This window comes from Odocoileus virginianus, chromosome 23 (assembly GCF_023699985.2).
Source record: "Odocoileus virginianus isolate 20LAN1187 ecotype Illinois chromosome 23, Ovbor_1.2, whole genome shotgun sequence".
Taxonomy (NCBI): domain Eukaryota; kingdom Metazoa; phylum Chordata; class Mammalia; order Artiodactyla; family Cervidae; genus Odocoileus; species Odocoileus virginianus.
This window is the reverse complement of record NC_069696.1, coordinates 13582409-13598684: the sequence shown is the minus strand read 5'-3', so window position 1 is coordinate 13598684 and position 16276 is coordinate 13582409. Positions and strand designations below refer to the sequence as shown.

The following is a 16276-nucleotide window of genomic DNA, read 5'->3' as shown; positions in this document are numbered from 1 at the left end:
AGACACTCAACGCAGAATGACGGTGTGTACACGTGAGCCTCACCCCGACTTTTCAAAAAAGAGTGTTTTACTCACTGGAACGGTGGACGGCGTACATGCCACGCTGACACTCGTGAACGAGACGATGACCACGTGTGTGCCTATTATCGCCTATTCTCAGGCGCTGCATCGTGTATAAAGCGAGAGAAGGGGCACGTGAGAGCGATGTGTGTCCACTTGTAATTCACAAAGAGCAGGGGGCAGGGGCGACATACACACACAGCTACACACAGTCACTTGAATTCACACAGAGCACCTCTGAAAGGAGATAAGAACCAGGAGGGGAGCTGCTGGCAGGAGATGTATTTGTCATTATGTAAGCCCTGAGGGACCGTGTGAATGTTTTAACATTGCATGATGTAGCTTTTTCAATTAAAAAAAAAAAAACTAGTAAACAAAGAATATGAGTGAAATCACCAATTTCCAAACTTTCAGTGCTCTCACCCCTCCCCCTCCCGCAGAATCTCAAAGAACAACGTTTCTGTTCTCGGATTTAGAGTACATATTTTGAAAGCTATAGTTTTGATTAAGCATATAAATTAGGTGTTGATTTAGACAGATATACAGTTTTAATAACAATTTTAAATAAAGATCATTTTCAAAACATTATACAGCCATTAAAAATGACGGTTATGAAGATGCAGCAACATGAGAAAGGCGTATGACGTGAGAACAGCTGAAGGGAAACGCAAGTGTCTGCATCCGCGCCGCCTGAGCGCAGAGGCGTGGGGGCTCCGAGGGGGGCGGGCCGTCACGGGAGTCAGCACCAGAGCCGGGCAAGCCTGGCACACCGCCCAGACCCCTCTCCTCCACAGGACCACCTCTCAAAGCCAGATGCAGGTGAGCACCATCTAGGCCCACATCACTGCCGACAAAGGTCCGTCTAGCCAAAGCCACGGTTCTTCCTGTAGTCGTGTAAAGATGTGAGAGCTGGACCACAGAGAAGGCTGAGCGCAGAAGGACTGATGCTTTTGAACTGTGGTGTTGGAGAAGACTCTTGAGAGTCCCTTGGACTGCAAGGAGATCCAACCAGTCCATCCTAAAGGAGATCAGTCCTGAATATTCATTGGAAGGACTGATGCTGAAGCTGAAATGAAACTCCAATACTTTGGCCACCTGACATCAAGAGCCGGCTCACCGGAAAAGACGCTGATGCTGGGAGAGATCAAAGACATGAGGAGAAGGGGACGACAGAGGATGAGATGTTTGATTGGCATCACTGACTCCATGGCTATGAATCTGAGCAAACTCGGGACCCAGAAGGACAGAGAAGCCTGGTGCGCTGCAGTCCCCGGGGTCGCAAAGAGTCGGACACGACTTAGCGGCTAAAGAGCAACAAGAGGTAGAGACACTGACCCTGAAGGAAGTGTGGGGGAGAGAGCGGCCTGATCGTCCTGCCAGTCAACGGGAAAGCGTGGCCGTGGCCCGATCTGGCCCTGACGCCCAGACTCCTCTGTCCCGAGACGCGGGACCCGGGGGGCAGGGTGACCGACAGTCACGGCCACTGACTTTTCTAGGTGCTTATTTCTACTTCTAGAATCTAAAACAACACACCCGCTAAAACGCAGCTTTAAAAAGACATCCTCAACTAATTTTTTCAGACTGTCTTATGCTAACAAAAAGGACATCTCATTTTTTAAGCACTTTAAGCCAACCTGAACTTTCTCCCTTTCGGACCAATTTGAGCACCGCCTGAGCTCTCACCAGAAAGCTTTCAGTCTGTGTTAACGTCTCAGGAGCTGGCATAAAACCAGAACCAGAGACTCGCCCGGCAGCGCTTCATGCCTCACAACAGACTCAGAATAGAGATGGCTGTGTTCACTTCCCGACACCAAGGCCAGCACTTCCGCAGTCCTCTGACACCTTCCTGTGTCCTCCCCACGCTGAGGCCAACCCGCGTGACCTCTTGTCTCCCCGCACTACACCTCTGCACATCAGGAATCTCCCCGGTTCCCCACTTGGGTCACCTGCGATCACCCGCAGCATGTCTCTAAGCGTGCCCATTCCAGGCCTGGGGCAGTGACAGTGGCATGCAGGGGCCGGGCCTCAGGCCGGCCCCCCTCCTCCTCCGAGTCTCAGCTTCTCACTGCAAACAGGGGTGCTCTACTGACTGCTCAGGGTCAGCAGGAAACCCAGGAGATGACCTGTGGGAAGAGAGGCCTCCTCCCTGCGGAGGGCCGGGTGGCGCCTCACGGTGACCAAGCAGGGTGACATCCGGTCGAGCGGAACAGCCATCGCAGACCGCGCAGGGGCAGGGCCCTCAGAAAGGGCCCAGGGGCTCCCCGCTCCTTCTGCTGCGGGGGATGGTAGGAAGGCGCCGTCTGTGAACCTCAGCAGGTACAGAATCTGCCTCCAGGGCCAGACCGTGGACCCCTCGGCCACCAGGACTTCGAGAAACAAATGTGGCAGCCACCCAGCCAGAGCGGTTCTGTCCCGGCAGCCCAAGCAGACTGAGACTGCATTGTTGTATTTAGTTGCTCAGTCGTGTCCAACTCTTTGCGACCCCATGGACTGTAGCCCACCAGGCTCCTTCAATCCATGGGATTCTCCAGGCAAGAATATTGGACTGGGTTGCCATTTCCTCCTACAGGGGATCTTCCCGACCCAGGGATCGAACTCGAGTCTCCTGCACTGCAGGCGGATTCTTGATCACTGAGCCACCGAAGAAGCTAAGACAACGGTACCGTCACACCAATAAAGCCTTCCTACCTTTCCACGATGATCAGTGAAGGGGCCCATGGGTCTAGGACTGGGCAGGTCAGAGTCCTCAACACGGGCGTGGAGGAGCACGCCCCAAGGGCAGGTGACCGCCGTTTCAGATGGCATCTATGGGCATTTGCACCCCATCAACTCATGGGCCTGCAGAGGAAGCTTTCAAATGCATGTGCAGTTGGGCCGATCAGGTGACCACAGCCCCCGGGCCCCGTCGAGTGAAAAGCAAACCACCTCCTGCTCCGGAGCGCGGAGTGGACGGGACTCCCTGTCCGGGCAGCTCTCGCTCCTCCGCTCAGCCCCAGCTGGTTCTGCAGACATCTGCTCTGGTCACCTGCATCAGTTTGCAGTTTCCTGACCTGCAACCGCTCGAGTCCCACTGCTCATCAGTTCCCACCTGCTTTTCCGCCACACAGGCCCCCACCACGTCCAGCCTCTCCAGCCCCACGGTCCATACAATGTGATGCTGTGTTCCCTGCAGTGAAGACATGACAACTCCAGCCCTTCGACAATTACAGCGGACCTGGGAGTGAGAAAGTCAAAACAGCACCCACCTCTCTTCTCCTCCACTTTCGTGCTTCTCACCTTTAACAGGAGCAACTTCCCTTCCTGTCTGTGAGCACCAACCAGACAGACGGACAGGACAAGAAGGGAACCAAACAAGGGAGAGTGGCTGGCTCAGGCCCCAGGATCTCCCCAGGAAGGAGGGTAACCAACCACTCCAGGAAAAAGCAGAGAGAGAGAAGGGCCTGTGTCTGGAAACACAGACAAAAGGGACTCAGGGACAGTCATTGTTCTCCTGACTCTCTAAGCTCCTTCTCAGGGATTCCATGTGTTTCTATGAACCTGACACAGAGCAAGCACTGTCAAATCCAGTGATCACCACCATCTCACCATCATCACCATCCCCACCACCATCACCACCATCATCACCATCCCCACCATCACCACCACCACCATCATCACCACTATCATCACCACCATCACCACCATCACCATCACCATCACCACCACCACCATCATCATCATCACCACCATCACCATCATCACCATCACCACCATCACCATCATCATCACCATCACCACCAGCATCACCATCACCACCACAACCATCATCATCATCACCACCATCACCACCATCATCACCATCACCACCATCACCATCACCACCACAACCATCATCATCACCACCAACATCATCACCATCATCACTATCACCACCACCACCATCATCACTATCACCACCACCATCATCACCATCACCATCATCACCACCATCATCACCATCATCACCACAACCACCACCAAAGCAGCCACTGCCACCATCCCAGAGCCCGTGATTTGATTCTAAAGAAGTCAAACAATCCCACTGCTGTGTTGCCCACATCCTTCCACGCCCACAGTGAATTTCAATCACTCCCAATCTCTTTGCTTTTCCCTTCTTCAGGAAATCCTCTTTGTTCTAGCTTCATCTGGCAAGTTTACAGGATGGGAACTTCCAGAGGGCACCAGATAGGATCCATGGTCACGGAACCTGCCAGCCCCCTAGTAAAACACACAGCCCAAGTGTCCAGGCCAGGCCTAGGGAGAAGCAAAACATCCTATCTGCTCGGCAACTGCCACAAGGAAAGCTCCAGGAGGAAGCTGAACTCCGGCCTTCACACAACCAAGCCCAATTCCACAACCACCTGCTCTAAGTCTGGCCGACCAAGGGCTGCCAGACCCAGTTGATCTCCTGTCATCTCTCCCCACTCGGGCACCCATCATCCCCATCCTCGGGTGATGGGTAACAATGCACCACACCACCAAAGCCCCAGGAGGTCAAAGGACTAACCACACTCTTCTAAGTTACATCCTTTTCTAGCTTGATTTTGTGCTCAGCTCAGCTCCATACATCAGTTTGAAGGAATGGTGGCCATTCTTAATCTTTTTTTATCAATAGGTTCCAAGCATCTTCAATTATCTTAAAACAAAATGTTACTTTCTTAGCAGTTTCCAGGACTAGACACCTTTGTGTCCTTTGCAGTCCTCTGGAGTCTCAGCTACATTTTGTGGGGAAAACAGGACATAGGAGGGTTCATTCTAAATGCCGTGTCTTTGACTTTAAAAACTCAAGGTTCATTTATTCCCTTCACACCCAAGACTGTGAATACAGTTGAAAGCAATTCAGCCATTTTCTGGGTCTCCACTGTGTGGCAGGGACACCGACGGACACCAGCCACGCGTTAAGAGCTGCAGTGTAAGAAAGACAGCCCCTGACCGCAGGGAGCCGGAAACCTGGTGAGGAGCCTCAGAGGCCAACACAGCAGGCTGTCAGCCCACACCCAGCCCCCGCTTCCCTGTGACCAGAATCCCACTCCAAAGTGCCGGCGGCCAGCCCACGGGATCCCTACTTCTCCGTGCCGCAGCTCGGGGTGGGGAAGGGGGGCAGTGGGGCACGTGACCCAGCCCTGATCACACTGCCTTCCAGAGAACCCAGATGCCCTGGCGACTGCCCTCTGCCTCGAGCAGGACCATGATGCCACCTTGTGGCCACGAGCTCAGGTCCTGATGAAATCCATGCCAACAGCTCCTCTCCTCCAGACAGCCCACTGGGAAAAAGAAGCCCCTATCAGTCTAAGAGCCTAAGAGCCCTGAGTCTGCTTTTCTGATACCTTCAGCCAGAAGAAGGGCTTCCCAGGCGGCTGGGTGGTAAAGAATCCACCTGCAGTGCAGAAGACCCAGGTTGGGTCCCTGGGTCGGGAAGATCCCTGGAGAAGGGAATGGCCACCCACTCCAGTGTTCTTGCCTGGAGAATCCCGTGGACAGAGGAGCCTGGGGGGCTACAGTCCATTACAGGGAGTCGGACACGGCTGAGCGACTTTCACATCTCACCCAAAACAAATCCTACGCGGTCCGCCCCTCAGCTGGGGAACCAGCAGGGACCCCACCAGCACCTCCCGAGCCTGCTCTGTGTCCTGTCCCGTCACTGGGCATGACTCACAGCACGGCCCGCGAGGAGCTCCCAGGCCAGGGCACCACCCTGACAGCGCAGTCAGGAGCCCACAGGCTGCAGGGCAGGGCGCGGCCCCGCACGCTCTGCCCCCTTCTGCGCTCTCATCCCTCAGACGGAGAGCAACACCACAGTCTCACCATCTTTCAAATGGTTACTCCATGTCCTAATCGACACAGGAAATCGTTAGAGAAGAAAGACAAACACGTAACAGATTGATCTTTCAAACGGCTCCTTTAAACATTTTTTAACATTTGCTTTTAAGATTATATGGAGGAAATCATCATCCATGAGGAAGTTGTCAGGAAGATCCTTGAGCGGATTCCTAATTACACCGAAGACTTGCTCCACCCGACACATGAAACGAAACGCTTGACTTCCGCCAGATCACACTCATTCTGGTTTACCTCAGGCTGACAGACACTGCACGTGGCTCAGATACCACAGCTGGCAGTGCAAACACCACCCAAAAAATACAGACATGCTGGCGGTGATGTGTGAAGCCAGAGCGGCGCGTCCTCTGCGTTCTCACGCTCCCGTCCCAGAGCCCAGGAGACCCGGCGAGCTCAGGGAGCCGCTTCTGCTAGGGGCTCCGAGGGGCGGAAAATCAATCACAGGAAAGGAAGGAGGGAAGGAGACACACCATCATGTATCCAGACCGAGCACGCGGGAGCAACTGTGCGTTTGTGGGTTTTATTATCTTTCCCACATTTCTCGATTTCAACAACATTCCACGAACAATCATCATGGAAGCCCGACAACGGACAGTGACACGTGGGGGGCGGGGAGGGGGGCACGCAGAGCCCTGTCCTCCGGGGGGGGGACTCGGGCGTCAGTGACACGGGGACGGCGCAGGGCAGGGGCCGCACGGGAGCAGGGGTCCCGGCCGGAGGAGGGACGCTGCGGCAGCTGAGCTGTCTGGATGTCCGCAATGATCACTTAACACGGTGACTGTTTTTACAGAAACAGGATGAAGCCAGAGCGGGAGGATGCGCCACCTGAAGGGAGGGGGACCCATCTCCCTGGCGCTCAGCGCCCCACACCCGTCATGAGCTGGGGCACCAGCTGCCACCAGCCCTCGGAGAGAGCCAGAGGCATCACTCTAGGGGCTGGGGCACGGGGAGATGGGTGCTCCGAGAAAAAGCAGCCAGGATGGGAGGGACTGAAGGATGGGAGGGGAAGGACACAGGGGGGCGGACGGATGGGGAGGTGGGGGGACAGGGCAGGGCCGCGGTCAGGGGAAGGGGAGGACAGAGGGAGGGGGAGGGGGTGGACGGGGGGACGGGGGTGGATGGGGGAGGGGGAGGGCCGCGGTGGGGGAGGAGGGCGGACCGGTGAGGGCCGGGGCAGGAGTGCCTGATGAGCTGACGGTCGAGCAGGGGCCTGGAGGAAGGGGCGGGCGGGATTGCAGGCAGGCGGGCAGCAGGGCAGCGGCCCCGGGCCCGGACGTGCCTCCGTGCACCACGCCCCAGCCACCGCAGAAGCACGCGGCCGGGAGGGGACAACGGGGGCGGGCAGCCAGGACACGCGGCGTCACCGGCCACTGGCCGCCTCTGAGCGAGATGGAGCCAGGGTGGCTCGGACAGCACCTGACCCAGATCTCGTCTTCACAGGACGGCTGACGGCTGGGCGGAGCAGGCGGCCAGATGCGGGGGACAGCGCCGCAGGAGGCAGAGGCAGGGACCAGGACACGGGCAGAAGCTGAGCTGGCAGCCGGGGCAGAGCCCGGGGGGCAGCGCAGACAAGGGAGGCGCGGGCGGTGGGGGGGGCCGGGTCACAGGAGGCGGCCACTGCTCAGAGACGGGGCAACGGGGAGGCATCAGGGCCTTGGGGGGCAACTCAGGCAATGCTTCCAACCTAGAAGCTGCCTTTAAAAACAGATGACCTTTTTCAAAAACACGCACTGCCCCATTACGTATGTTCTTAGTGAGAGCTGCTTCATCAGTGTTCCTCCTGATTGGAAGCGATGCTGCCAGGGAGAAACAAATCCAGGGAAATCCAGGAGAAACAGGGGAAAGAAATTGGTCACCTCACAGAGACGCCCCCCACACCAGCCCGTGCCATCGGGATCGGCCAGGCTGGGCTCCTGCACAGAAAAGGCTTGCCGACCTGCGGCCAGGACTCTGAGACGCGGTGACCGAGGCAAAGACACCACTGGATCCCACCACACCCCACCCTGGGGTGTGGGACGTCCGGCCAGAGCGCCCACTGTGTGCCAGGCTCTCCTGCGTGGGCGGCGGCGGTGGTCCTGAGCTGCAGGTGGGGCAGCGAGGCACATTCACCAACCCTCCTTTTAAAGCTTCTTGGCTTGTTTCACTAAAAAGTCCGTTCTCCCCAAACAACAGAGCAGACATAAAGCCAGGCTGCAGAGGCTCCGTGCCAGCTTCCTGGGGCCCCCTTACCCCCCACTCAGCTTCTGGGAGTGTGGCTGGCAGCGAGGCCCCAGGGGCATCTGAGGGGGCACGTCTCCAGACGAACCGGCACCAGCAGGCTAAGAACCGAGCACTGCCCGCCCTCTGAGGGGACTCGGGGTGTGGACAGGCAGCCCCATGGGCGGGTCAACATCCCGCCGGGCAGGGCGCCCCAGGGCACCCGCGGGCTCTCCCCGCGCCCCTGCACCGGCGCTGCCGTCCTGGCAGGGGTCCTCCCAGACGAGACTCTGGGAGCAGGCAAGGCGATCAGCAGAGCCGTCAGCTTCTCCCCCCGCTGCATTCTAACGCCTCCCTGGAGTACTCTCACTGCCCACAAGGCAGCACAAGCTGGCACGGGTGCACACACTCACAGCCTCCATGTGCGTGCACTGTTCCCGGCCGCGACGTGGCGGCGGGGCTGCGCCTGGCCCTGGGGTGGGGGCCGCTGGACACAGGCAGGCGGCCACCGGGATCGGCAGGAACGGGGCTGAGCCCGGCCCGATAGCCAAGGCGGGCCCTCTGCTCCCGTCCTCTGACGAGACCCCCGGCAGAGAAACGAGGGCCTGGCCGGCACTGGCTGTGTGCTCACCGTGGGGCCCCAGGGCTGCCTCCGGAACCAGGGCCCCACAGCCCCAGGGTGACCAGGAGCCGGCTGCTGCGGGCACAGACAGCGAGTGTGTGTGGGCTGCAAGACCGTGCACACACATGCACACACTTGTAAAGCAGGGAATGCACACAGAGTGAGGCCCGAGAAGCAACGAATGAGCACGCGGGCGTCGGGGCGCACTGCGTCCCCTCCGGCTGTTTCTCATCCTGACTGTGCCTCCCACTGACATGACGCACCGCCTGCAGCCTGGGCTGCGTCCAAGGCTACCCCAAGCTCCAGCCAACAGCCCGTCCACCCGGCCTGGCTGCCCCCACCACCGTCCACAGCCCTGACTCCCCCCCTGTCCCTCCTGCCATCCAGCTGCTCGCCCAGAGGTCACACTCTGACGCCACAGGAGCCACGCTCCGGGAGAACCCCCAGGGCCGCCTCCTGGCCCTCTCGGCCCGCTGCACCTGCGCCTTCCTGCCCGAGGCCTGCCTCCTCCCCTGTCCCACCGTCCTGGGGCAGGACCAGGTCTCCTCCACCTCCAACGCCTGCCCCGTGCCGCCCACGCTCCGCAGCAGCACTGGCCTGGACCCTCAGCGCTGTCTCCCTCTCCACCTTCAGCCAGTTCCAAGAGCTGGCTGCGGGCATCCGTCTGCCCCCCGACACTCAGCGCCAGCTCTCGAGGGCAGGGTCCCCGGGCTCTGTTCGCGGTTCACCCCAGCACCAACCACAACAGGTGGTTCAGGAAGACTGGCCGAGCAAAGAACGACGTGGGCACTTGACGTCAGTCACCCCAACTCACAAGGACCCTGCAGGGAGGTCAGATCCCCAGATGAGACGGGAGGCTGCGTCACGGATCCGCGCCGGTCACGCGCCGAGTCCCAGGCTGCACGGCCTCGCCCTCCTGCTGTCACAGACCCCGCAGGCAGGCTGTCCTCCAGCCCCAGGCCCTGAAGGGCCATCAGCTCAAGCCCTCGCTTCCGGAATGAATGGCTCCAGGCCACCCACCTGCCCCCTGAAAAACCCCCTCCCCCCAGAGCCGGTTCCCACACGGAGGCTCTCCACCCTAAAGCCCGGCCCTGGGGCTCACGTGGGTAAGAGGACCACCCGGGTGACCCTGCAGCTGGCCTCCCTCCCCCACATCACAGGCTGAACATCCGGTGACAGGGCCGTGTGCCGTGCGTGCAGAGGACCTCGGGGCCTGGCTGCCACCAGGCGGTCACCCACGGGCCTCGGAGGCGCAGGTCCTGCCGGCGGCCAAGTCACACTCCCATTCACAGACACGCGTGACCACGGAAGCCTCAAAGGGTCGTTTCCCTGAGCTTCAAAAAAGGCGGCCTTTGCACGGGAAAAGACTGGGTTGACGCTGAGAGCAGAGTGAGCCATTATCTGTTCGCTGCCCGTCCGCAGGCTCCAGACGGAGCCCCAGCAAACACAGCCGCGCAGCCTGAGGCCAGAGGGACAATGCGGCCAGAGGTACTTCCGTGGGCATCGCCCAGGTCAGCACTTTGCGCCTCCAATGTTGGCAAATATTTGCCACTTACGTCGCGAATGTGATGTGAAGATAATACTTCCCACTGTCTCCCAAAGCTCTCTAACTGCCTTACAAAAACAGGCAATTTACTGGCTGTGTTTTCTCCTGCCACCAAATACAAATCCCATGACTGTTTAACTTTGAAAGCTTTAGTTTTCGCCTTTTGGTGTGAGACTTCATACTTACATAGAATTTTAAGGAAAAGCAAGGAAAAAAACAGAATCCCACAACCAAACAGAAGAATCCGGTTTCTTTTAACCTTTCACTTTATCCATACGTACTCACTTGCCCACACATCTTGAAAACTTCATTTTTAAGTATGATTTTAATTTCCCAAGTTACTCTGATGACAAAGTCCACAGGAGATTCTAACTGGGGGCTCGGGTCCTGACCCAGAGCTGCAGTTCCCACCGGGCAATCTAGTTTTCACAAGTGATTCCCGTGCCGCCTAGGACTAGATCAGGAGGTGTCTGGTGAGAGGTGATCAGACGGGGCTCCGCTGAGCCAGGACAAACCAGCACCCCGGCCTCCGGCCGTGATCACCAAGATGCTAAACAATTCACCCACAGCCAGCTCAGAGCTCACCAGCGGGACATGACATACGCCCAGGGGCCTTGCTCGTCCCAGAGCACATCTCGAGCTCCGGAGGAGCATGCCAGCTCCCAAGACAGGGACGTGGCGCCCGCACGCCACGCGGGACCCCGGGGCGGGTCCTGGACTAGGAGGGAGGCGTGAGCGTGTGCCCGTCACTGAGACGAGCATCGTCGGAACTGCGCATGGGCTGAGCCCGGGACGATGGGGCCACGGCGATGCCCAGAGGAGGCCTTTGTCCTCAGGAGCGGATGAGGTCTTGAGGAGCGGAGGGTGCGACTTCTCCAAGTGACTCAGAGGGTTGAGGAAAAGCACGAACAGACGTGAGAACGCACGCGGAGAAGGAACCAGGCGGAAGGTGAACGGCCGGTACGGCCGGGCAGAGCACAGGGAGGCACGAGTACCGGCCCCGCGCCTTTCCCGTGCATTTGAAGTCACATCAGAACAAGAAGCCTAACACAGATGGCAAGCTGGACCTCTCAGGACGGCGACACCTGGAACCGTGCGAAGGTGGAGGCGGGGAAGGTGAGCTGGAAAAGGAGAAAGGCTCTTCTTCCCGCTGCCCCCTCTGTGCTGTGAAACTGTCACGTGTGAGCCCAGAAAAGAAACATAAGTGAACTAAGGAGGGCAGCTGGACGGGAGCAGCACCTCCGGGGCCACGGGACCTTCCCGAAGCCACCCCCCTCCAGGCCCTGGCCCCAGGAAGGAGGCTGCTCAGCTCCAGCTTCACAGGCACGGCCCGGGCGGCACCTCCATCCGCGGGCCTCACGCGCCACCTGCTGGCTGCGCAGGGCACTGCCCGCCGCGGCACCCAGCCTTCAGCGTGACTTTGAGCTACTGGGCCCGCAGCCACCTCGTCCTCCCAGGAGCTCCAGCATCCGCGAAGTGCCCCGCGCCCAGGGGCACCTGGCAGGCATCACACACAGACGTGGAAGCACCTCCTGTGCGTGGAACTCCAGCAGGACCGGACAGCAGGTCCGCAGGGCCCAGCTGCGCCACGAGAAGCTCGGCGGGACTGTCTGGCCCCCCAGCCAAGGCCAGCCTTGACCCCCGGCCCCCGGCTCACTCGAAAACCAGTCCCACTCCACGCTGACCCGCTGCCCCCGTCAGACGGTGCACAGCCAGCCATCCCAAGCAGGTCTCAGTCACCGGCCCTGGTCACCACCACGACCACCACGAAGCACAAGGAAGGACATCCGGCCGGCCGGGCAGCCTCCCACGGCAGCACTAAGGAGCCAGGAGAGCGCGTTAGGAAAATCATCAAAGAATGCTCATCACCCCCAACTAAAAATAAGTTTAAAAAAAAAACAATGTACGATTATCTTACAATTAAAAGTAAAAAAATTTTTTTAAATGCTCCTCAAATTGCACTGATAGCACATTAATAAACACGTCCAGAGTAAACTTTCAGGACAGGCAGCTCTCCTCCTAGTGACTTACCGGCATGACACACAACAGATCGATTTCTGACCTGGTGAATTACATAGGTAACCTGTGCACTGAGGGGGAGCAGGTCGTGCCTTTCAAATCCTGCAGATTCTGCCTCCTGCAGAAATGAGCACAGCCTAGAGTGGCCAAGCCCACAGTGACTCACCCCCGGGGACTCACCCGCAAGACTCATCACAGGGACTCACCCTCGGGACTCACCCCCAGGACTCACCCCGGGGACTCGACCACAGGGACTCACCAGGGGGACTCACCGAGGTCTGTGTTGGGGCCCGCAAGCAGGTGCTTGAACTTGTCCAGCCGAGAGGCCTCTCTTTCACTTAAGGCCGAGCTGCTGAGGGCACTGGGTTCGGGCGCCCCGCCCAGTGCCACCGTGGCCGCGTGCGGGAGAGACTGGGACCTCTGCAGAGGGACGGCGTCGCTGGCGCTTCCTGTGGGGGGTGGGGGGGGAAGAGAGGTGAGGTCCCGGGGCTCAGCTCACAGCCAGGTGCCCACCAGGAGGCCTGGTGCCCGCCCGCTGCAGTCCCGCCCCACCCTCACGGAGCAGCACAGAGCTGCCTGCTCGAGGCAGAGCCGGCTCCCATGCAGAGCCCACTGCCCTCCTGGTCACTCCTCAGGGAAACAGACGCGCCAGGAGGGGCAAAACAGGGAGGAGCAGAAAACCACAGCGCACGTCGGGGTCGGCAGCCAGGGCTCCCCAGAGGGCCCGCCCGGGCGACATGCCAGAGGATCGGTGGGTGCAGGGCTGGGGCAGCGTGCCTGCATGGGTCACCCAGGCCTGAGAACGCAGGGAGGCTACCAAGGCCCACGGCAAGGGCACCGTGACTTTCTGAACATCCCAGGCCTCCCCCAGCCCAGGAGGGAGGCCAGGCCGGGACCAGCACCCAGAGAAAGCAAAGGAAGCCAAGTGCCCACGCAGGTGGGCTGAGGGGCCACCGGCGCGCACCCAGCCGCTGAGGCAACGTGAGACAGCGCGTGGCACCCAGGCCCGGGCAGGGGCAGGGGCAGGAGTGGGAGCCCTCGGGTCACGGGACAGAGGGCCTGCAGGGACAGCGGGGGACCCACGGCACGACGCCCCGAGCGGCTGCAGACCCGCAGACCTGCGTCCCCGCGAGCGACCACGGCGTCCAGAGCGGGAGGCTAGAGTGAGAGCTAAACTCCAGGAAACAGGGCAAGGGACACACGACGTGGAGTGAACGTGCCGACGTCGACTTCCAGCAGCAGCTGCCCGACAGAGCAGGGACACGGCTCCCTCCCCGCACAGAGCAGAGCCTTCACCCCACACGCACTCCCGTGGGGGCCCCGAGGCTACCGAGGAGCAAGACGACCCTCGCCTCCGGGCAGAATCGGCCCAGCTAAGCTTCCAGAGCGCCTGGGAAAGTGGGCACAGTGGGGAGGGTGAGGGCGCCTCCTCGCCCGGGGCTGCCCTCGCCTGCAGGAGCCCCTGCACTGGCCTCCTCTCAGCAGGAGGGTGAGGGCGCCTCCTCGCCCGGGGCTGCCCTCGCCTGCAGGGGCCCCTGCACTGGCCTCCTCTCAGCGGGAGGGTGAGGGCGCCTCCTCGCCCGGGGCTGCCCTCGCCTGCAGGGGCCCCTGCACTGGCCTCCTCTCAGCGGGGAGGGGGAGGGCGCCTCCTCGCCCGGGGCTGCCCTCGCCTGCAGGAGCCCCTGCACTGGCCTCCTCTCAGCGGGGAGGGTGAGGGCGCCTCCTCGCCCGGGGCTGCCCTCGCCTGCAGGAGCCCCTGCACTGGCCTCCTCTCAGCAGGAGGGTGAGGGCGCCTCCTCGCCCGGGGCTGCCCTCGCCTGCAGGGGCCCCTGCACTGGCCTCCTCTCAGCGGGAGGGTGAGGGCGCCTCCTCGCCTGGGGCTGCCCTCGCCTGCAGGAGCCCCTGCACTGGCCTCCTCTCAGCGGGGAGGGGGAGGGCGCCTCCTCGCCCGGGGCTGCCCTCGCCTGCAGGAGCCCCTGCACTGGCCTCCTCTCAGCGGGGAGGGTGAGGGCGCCTCCTCGCCCGGGGCTGCCCTCGCCTGCAGGGGCCCCTGCACTGGCCTCCTCTCAGCGGGAGGGTGAGGGCGCCTCCTCGCCCGGGGCTGCCCTCGCCTGCAGGGGCCCCTGCACTGGCCTCCTCTCAGCGGGGAGGGTGAGGGCGCCTCCTCGCCCGGGGCTGCCCTCGCCTGCAGGAGCCCCTGCACTGGCCTCCTCTCAGCGGGGAGGGTGAGGGCGCCTCCTCGCCCGGGGCTGCCCTCGCCTGCAGGAGCCCCTGCACTGGCCTCCTCTCAGCGGGAGGGTGAGGGCGCCTCCTCGCCCGGGGCTGCCCTCGCCTGCAGGAGCCCCTGCACTGGCCTCCTCTCAGCGGGGAGGGTGAGGGCGCCTCCTCGCCCGGGGCTGCCCTCGCCTGCAGGAGCCCCTGCACTGGCCTCCTCTCAGCGGGGAGGGTGAGGGCGCCTCCTCGCCCGGGGCTGCCCTCGCCTGCAGGAGCCCCTGCACTGGCCTCCTCTCAGCGGGAGGGTGAGGGCGCCTCCTCGCCTGGGGCTGCCCTCGCCTGCAGGAGCCCCTGCACTGGCCTCCTCACAGCGGGAGGGTGAGGGCGCCTCCTCGCCTGGGGCTGCCCTCGCCTGCAGGAGCCCCTGCACTGGCCTCCTCTCAGCGGGGAGGGTGAGGGCGCCTCCTCGCCCGGGGCTGCCCTCGCCTGCAGGAGCCCCTGCACTGGCCTCCTCTCAGCGAGGAGGGGCTGGAGCTGGGGGGGCGGGGAGGTGGGCAGAGATGGGGGGACCAGAGGCCCCCCTCCAGGGGAACGCCCCTCCCCCTGCACCTCGAGATTCTCCAGGAGGTGTCGCAGCAAATACAGGTCCACGAGACACCGCGGATAAACGTGCTCAGTCTTACTTACCTCAACCTCAGAGACACCCCGTGTGACTTCACTCAGACACTAAGGGCCCACGCACCCCTGAGCCGAGCTCTGAGGCAGGATCTGGGAGATCAGGCGAGAGCAACAAGCCCCCGAGGAACAGCAAGACCTCCAGCCAGGCCCCCCATCACTGTGAGCAGAAAACCCACCACCGCCCCACCTCCAGGGTCCCCGAGGGCACGAGTCCACTGCCACCTCTGGTGTCCACGCAAGACCCGCTCACAGCGGGGCCACGGGCAGCCGCAGGGACAGCCCCGCCTGGCCCAAGCCCACCCAGCCCATCCCGGCCCGTGACACGCTTTGCCACTAACCCAGCGATGCCCCAAGTCAGGCAGAGTGCCTCTGACTTCAGCTACGAAGGCAAGAGACGTTTATGAAGAGAGTCAGGGCAGCCGGAAAGTGGAGTGCTGGCCCAGAAGCCAGTCGACGAGCCCGCCGTCCGCCTCCACCGAGCTGGGAGGCGGCCCTCCCCAGGGCTGGAGGCCCGAGCCGCTGGCGGCAGGGAGGCCCTGCGGGCGCCGTGCGGGGTGACGCGCCCACAGCGGGCCTGCTGGGCTCCCCACGGACGCTGGAGAAGCCGTGCTCGCCTGCGGTGCCCCCACGGAGGACTGCTCCAGGGCATGCAGAATTCCAAACCGCCGCTCACAGGAGCAAAGAAGTCAAACGGACCTCGCGGGTCTCACCCGAGCAGAGAAGGCCCCGCCAGCCCAGCAGGAGGGTGTGGCTGCCGCGCCACATGGGCAGCAGGTCCTAAAGACAGGCTTGGGTTACGTCAGCGGCGTCTACGCAACTGCGCAGGACGCCCAGGAGAAACCACGGGGACTGGGGCGTGGTCCCTGCCGCCAAGGGTCGAAGAGTTGTGGCCTCAGCAGAGCCCACCGCAGGAGGAACCCAGGGACTGGGAGTGCATGCCCTGCCCAGGCGCATGGGATGCGATCAGAGTGCCCGTCATGAGCCACAGGAATCCTGCATCAACCTGGAAAGGCTCAAACTGGGTGCCCTTCGGTTTTTAGGCTCAAATACGTCAAAGTTCACTTCGTGTCAAAGAAAAATAGTTT

The 16276-nt window shown here is 61.4% G+C and overlaps 1 protein-coding gene across 1 annotated transcript in view; it reads right to left on the bottom strand.

Moving 5' to 3' along the window:
- The window catches only part of TBC1D22A (TBC1 domain family member 22A), a 261290-nt gene that overhangs the window by 219145 nt on the left and 25869 nt on the right, over positions 1-16276 (bottom strand). Inside the window, 1 exon segment of the mRNA XM_070453523.1 lies at positions 12572-12748. Within this exon segment, the coding sequence (XP_070309624.1) occupies positions 12572-12748 (177 nt within the window).